The following is a 6,495-nucleotide window of genomic DNA, read 5'->3' as shown; positions in this document are numbered from 1 at the left end:
GAAAGAAGTAATCGATATCCATGATCGAAGATCTTGAGTTGTGGAGAGAGAATTTTGTTATACCTCAGATTGGACAGAGCGTAGGTGGAACAACTCGGGATTTTGAACCCCAAGTGCATTTGTGTTTTAAACCTGTAATAATATTTGTATATTTAATTATTTGATTGCACAAGATTATGTAATGGATCTTTTGGAAAATAAACATGACTCATCATTAAATTATACAATACTAGAAATATACTAACAACTGGTATTTTCTTCTGAATTGATTCTCCTTCACATTGTTTTGTCTAACAATAGTTGTAGGCATAAGTGAATTCAGGAGTAAGAATAAACATTTTTTTACATGTGTATACATAGTTCGAGTCGAAAGCAAACGTGTTCACTTGAACTAATGAACTGAACCTGCTCTAGATCCGCCTCTGATTGTAGGCGAAACATGACTATAGTCCCGACTCACGAGTCGTAGTCTGTAACAACTTGTGAAGTTTTAATTCCTCTCATCATCATTAGCAATTTCTTCGAGGTTACAAGAAAGTAGTTGTGCTTTCTTAGCTTCTTGAACCCAATCAATCCTAGCAATAAACACCAACAACAAGGCCAAACAACAAGCTACACCAACAACAAACCCTGTCAACAATCCAGCCAAACCAAGATGAATCTTGAAAGCCAAAACCACACCTAATGGCAATGCCAAGAGATAAAATCCAAATATATTTGCATATGTTCCTAGCCATGGTCTAGCTGTTCCTCGAACGATACCTCCACAGACTGCTAAAGGGAAATTAACAACTTCAAGCAATGCCATTATCAACATAATCTTCTTAACACCACTTATTATCCCTTTATCATGGCTAAACAATGGCCCCCAAATACCCCTTGCCCCTGCCATAACAGAGCCACCAAGAAAACCCGAGACAATGCTCATAGCTAACGATACATAGGCTGCACGATAAGCAAGGCCAGGACTATCTGCACCAAGCTCATTAGACACACGAATGGATGCACAAGTTGATAACGAAAGCATAACAGAGAAAAGCAAATAATCGAAGTTCAACACAATGGCTATAACACCAATAGCTTGTTTAGCATTTGGTAAGTGCCCTGTTAACAAAACCAAAATTTCATAACACCACCATTCAAGACATGTAGTAAGACAACATGGTCCACATAACTTAAGCAATCTGATCCAATCGCGATATCCTTGTTCCAACCATCCTCCTTCTTTCCATTTCCCTCCTTTCCTATTCTCCGCGATCACAACATAAATAGCCAACAAAAACATAATCAAGAAGTTTGTTATCCAATTTGACATTGAAACTCCTATTATCCCTTTACTTCTTGATAGCAACATAGTTATTGGTACATGACAAGCAACTGCTAAAATTGAGCTTAACATAATTGGTATTGTAACATTTTGTGTACTTAAATAAGCCTTTAAAGGGCATAAAAAAGAGGTAACAACCAAATCAGGGAGGAGGTAAATTAGATAACTTTTGGCTACAATTGAAATATCTTCTTGTTGGCCAAAGTGAATTAGGATCTTATCAACATTTAGCCATAAGAAAGAAATAGGCAAACTTATTAACAGTAAAAACAAAGTGGTCATAACAAGTGTCTTATGAAGAAGTTTATAATTTTTAGCCCCAAAAGCTTGACCACAAATTGGTTCCATGGCACCACAAAGGCCATTCAAGACCGAAAAACCGGTTACATTTGCAAATGTAAAACCAAGTGTACCTCCAGCTAAATAAAGATCTCCAAGCCTACCAAGAAATGCAGTTGTAATGGCTGTTTTTGCAAACCATGTGAAGTTCATAGCAATCAAAGGAAGTAATATTCCTCTTTGCAATTTTAGCTCTGAAAGGGTATTTTGCATTAGGATTGAATATTTTGGCCATTTTTGTGACACATTTGGTGGTGAAGATGGCATATTTTTTGTGTTATTGGCAAAGATAGTTTAATGATCTCTTTGTTTCAGTTTCTTCTAATCTTATAATAAAATAAAAATTGATGACTCAATTTGATAATGTGCATGAGGGGTATGATTAGTATCGTGAAGGTTTTGTATTTTTTCTAAAAGATGACACAAAAAGAATGGCCCTTTTTGTAACGGCCAATTAGGTAAAAAAGCCAATCGGTGAGGAGTTTTAAGTTTTGTGTATTCGTTACAAGTTAAATTCATTTTTTATACCATCACGTTCTCCGTAACAACAATATAATTTCATAAGTGGAGTCTGAGAAAGATAATATGTACGCAGACCTAGAGAAGTTATTTCCGATACTATACAAGGTATGACAAAGTATTTTTTTTTTAAAAAGGTATACAAAGCATTTTAAAAAAAAAAGGTATGACAAAGCATTTTGAAGGAAAAAAAAAAGAATAACAACTACAACAAAACAATATGACTACAGAAGTATACGGAATAATAGAAAGTAGTATAACATAAATCGAAGAAATAACAAATTACAAGAGTAATACCATGATTACTTAAGAGAAGTGAGACAAGACTCAACTACTTACTAACCTTCTATCTTTATATGTATCCTCTATAATCTTCTATCTAAGATCACGTCCTCAATAATATTAAGTTGTGTCATGTCCTATTTAATATCTCCTCGATACAAGTCTAATATAATAAACTAAAAAGTTGAACAATTACCTATTATAGTTGGTTTATTTGCATTAATAATTAAAAATCATGTACATTATTAGTATATATAACTTAAATTAGATTGAAAAAGAATTTGGTAGGTTCATATTAATTTCAGTCTGAGTATTTTTTAAAATGTATTATTATGTTAATATATACATGGCCTAGGCGGTCCCTCGTAACACTCTCCACTGCTTATTTAGTGGGAGATGAGAATGCAAAAGCAAATCAATTATATGTTAGAAAGATGCTGATTGAAGGAAGATAAAGCATAGCTTAAAAATCTTTATGAAAAAATAATTGTGTTGCTCAAAGGACAAGTATGAAAAGCTAGTATTTTGATTACAGATTCGACCGAACTCAATAATTTTGATGTTGATATAATTTTGTATAAATGATCTATCAAAAAGCTAGTAATTTTTTTTTATAAATAGAATCTGAAACTCATAAACTCAAAATCTTAAGTTTGAAATATTATATATCTTTAATCTTGATAAGTTTAAAAATATCAACTGGTAGTATATTCTATTGGTACACGTTAAATTACACTTGTGACTTTAATTGTAATGTCCACATTTCTGTTTAACTTCTCCCAAATTATACATAATCCATTATTAAGATATAAGTTCTTTTCTTACAAGGTTTGAATTCTATTCTCCATTTATAAATTTACTACAGGAAAATTTAAGAAAGAGATAAAAATGGTCAAATATAATAAGTCCTTTTTCTCGAAAATGTACTCTTAAGTGTTTGCTAATTTAATTAATACATGGACACATAAAAAAAGAAAAGAAGGGAACATATGATAAGATATTAATTCGAATAAGAATTAGCATATGATGCCAATAAATTCTTGTTTTTCCCCTCAATACTTGGAAACTTTTCAACTTAATATAACATATCGGAAAATCATATGAAATAGGTTGAATTGACTACCAAACAAGATTTTATATATATATAAAAAAACAAGTTTAGAATATTTTAATGTGTTGGAATATGCCATTATATTCTTATGTACATTTCTGAAAGAGTTTATGTCATGTACCTGCATTACAAGTGTAATTTTTTTAATGCTATTAGGTCAAGCTAGAGTTGAAGGTATGCCGAAACAACTTCTTGATCCCCACGAGATAGTGATAAGACCTGCGTATACGCTATCCTTTCTAAACTTTACTTGTGGGATTTCACTGAATATGTTGTTGTAGATCAAGTTGACTCACAATGGCATATAACTAGCCTTTTCTATTAAGCTTGATATAAAAGATCTTTTACACCATGATCAGTGTTTTGAAGTTTTTTTTTTGGAAATTATAGCAATTATCATGACAACATCCTCCCCTATCAAAAGAAAAAGAAAGAAAAAAAAGAAGAGAAAAATGAGCACTTGGAATCTTTTTTTAATTGGTGGGGATCAATTTAAAAAGTTATAGAATAAGACATTAGATAGAAGTAGGGTAAACCATAAAGATGAAAGATAGATATCCAATTAATCTTTGAAAAGGAGTACCATAAAAATAATGTTGTGTAAATTATATTGTAATGTTTCTCTTTAATTAATTTGTAGGGAATTCATTTATTCACGTTTTTTATCTTTTGATTATTTGAGTTCTTCAAAATTAGACCTTCAATCAAATTCTATAAAGAAAACGTAATTTTTATGATGATTATTTCTTTTAATGATCAATATATCTACAATTCATTTTTCCTAAATAATATAGCATGCATCGGTTCACAGAATCTATAAATGTAACGATCCGAACCGTCGTTATTTAGAAAAAACGAAACTTCAAGAAAATGTTGGGGCCACTGTCCCGCCAGGGCGGGCCATATGCCAGCGGCATCGCCACAACGGGGTAAGTAGCCGCCAGAGCGGGATGGGCTAGGAAGAATATAAATAAGTGAAACTTTATTTTCTCCTTCTTCCAAAAACACCTAATTTAGACGTGATTCACGTCAAAAACCCTCCAAAAGCTCTTCTAGGCTTGGGAAAGAAGGAGGAGGAGAGTTCTAGCGTAAGGAGATCGATGACTTGCAGATTCTTGGCCACATTCACCGCCTTATCGCCCGGAAATTCGAATTGAAGCTATAATTTCCGTGCAGCAGCTTGGTGCCCAGATAGGCTAGATTTATTAATTGAGTAGTTATAAATTTGTGCTCACTGCGTAGTATAATGTTAATCAATGATATGAATTATGCGTAGGCCTTCATGCACTGAGTAAAAAATGACTTAATGGTTGGAAAAAGCCTTAGACGATGAAACTAGAGGTAGGTGATGGTTGTGATTTCATATTGTGTGATATATGTTTGTCCTTGCTTCATTATGATGCATGTATGTATGCGAATGTTGCATTATTGATCACTCAAATCGTAAATGGGGATAGTTGAATGATTGAATGTCATGAATCATGACTTGATTGTATGGCTATGAGAATATACTTGTGATTGTGCATGCGGTTTATTGAATGGATCGGGTGTTGCGTTCCGACACACTAATTGGGATCGGTTGCCACATACCGGCATAAACAACTGGATTGGTTGCCACGTACCGACATAAATATTGGAACTGGTGTCACGATCCGACACACTAACTTGGAACGAATACCACGTATTGGTACACTAATAGTTTGGGTGTGAGTTCCATGAGAGGACCATTGACTGGATATAACTGTGTAAATTGAGAACTGTGAAATTGAACGTTATTCGTAAATGATATTGATATTGTATTGCTCCTGAAGGGTTAAAAGGTTATGATGACCTATATTTATTTGTTCTACTATGTTGATTTAACTTGTTATGTATCTCGTTGATGAATGAACCGGGAAGGGCATGCCTAAATCGGAAAGTGATACGGTATGTAGAAGGGCCAAGGGTTCAGGGTTGTAATATTGAGAGAAAAGGTTGTCCGCGTGTTGCAAGGGTGAGAAATTGGGGTATTGTACGTGATGAAAATACTTAGGTAGATCTCACCGTGGAAGAAAGGACTTCGTGGTTAGTAGTTGGGAAGCCTTGATAAAAGGTGTCATGTGGCAAGGACTGGGTAAGATGAAGAGAAGGCAAGGGTACGTTGTGTGTGGTTAGTCGTTCAGGGGAATGTTGGTAGTTGTAATGGTGGACTCTTCTATGAGTTAGAATGGTTAGTCTATGATCAAGAACCTAGTAAGTAGGTTGACTGAGTCGGGAGTTAGTAGTAAGGACTAAGGGTGCTAATGTGATTCTGAGGTATTCGGGGAAGGGTAAAGGTGGAGAAGCGAGTGGCTTTATTGCATGTTCTTGCTAGTTGAATTCTTATATCATGCGGTGGGCGTCGGGTTGACCGATGATGCCTACCAGTACATGTGGTTTTGTACTGATACTACTCTTGCTATGCCTTTGGGCATAGTCTGGAAGCAGGGTCGGCGATGTTTCATTAGGTGAAGACGAAGAAATTCTCTAACAGCTTCTATTTTTCCTTTCGCATGGTGGGAGCTGTGTCTTTTCATTATTATGTCCTGCTTGTACTCTTAGTGGCTCTTGTACCTGTTTAGACTAGATCACTGGTGTGTTAATTGCTTTACAAGTCTTAACTCGGAGTCGTTTTAAAGATCTTGTTTTATAAAGATATTACATGTTTTTCTTTTATTCATCTGTTTTCTTAATTTTCCGTATGTCTTGACTATTGGGATATGAGGGTTCTCTTACTTTGGTGTTAGTATGTAGGTACCCGCACGGCCCGATGGGTTGGGTCGTGACAATAAATCAATGATGCGTAGCTCAGATAAATGAGAAAGATGCATTTCATAATATATATCAAACGAAAATTGCATCTATATATTTTGTAGCTAAATTATTGAAAATCTATATA

The 6,495-nt window shown here is 34.4% G+C and overlaps 1 protein-coding gene across 1 annotated transcript; it reads right to left on the bottom strand.

Moving 5' to 3' along the window:
* Positions 1-423: 423 nt before the first annotated feature.
* LOC125826971 (protein DETOXIFICATION 56-like) lies at positions 424-1,971 on the bottom strand. Its single transcript, XM_049506324.1, has one exon. The coding sequence runs from the start codon at positions 1,931-1,933 to the stop codon at positions 491-493; it is 1,443 nt and encodes a 480-aa protein (XP_049362281.1). The 5' UTR covers positions 1,934-1,971; the 3' UTR covers positions 424-490.
* Positions 1,972-6,495: the final 4,524 nt, after the last annotated feature.

This window comes from Solanum verrucosum, unplaced genomic scaffold (assembly GCF_900185275.1).
Source record: "Solanum verrucosum unplaced genomic scaffold, falcon-dt-bn FXZP01000060.1, whole genome shotgun sequence".
Taxonomy (NCBI): Eukaryota; Viridiplantae; Streptophyta; class Magnoliopsida; order Solanales; family Solanaceae; genus Solanum; species Solanum verrucosum.
This window is presented reverse-complemented; position numbering and strand designations above follow the sequence as displayed.

What these genes read in the sequence shown, in the direction of transcription:
- LOC125826971 (XM_049506324.1), bottom strand. Translation starts at nt 1,933, where the DNA reads ATGCCATCTTCACCACCAAATGTGTCACAAAAATGGCCAAAATATTCA.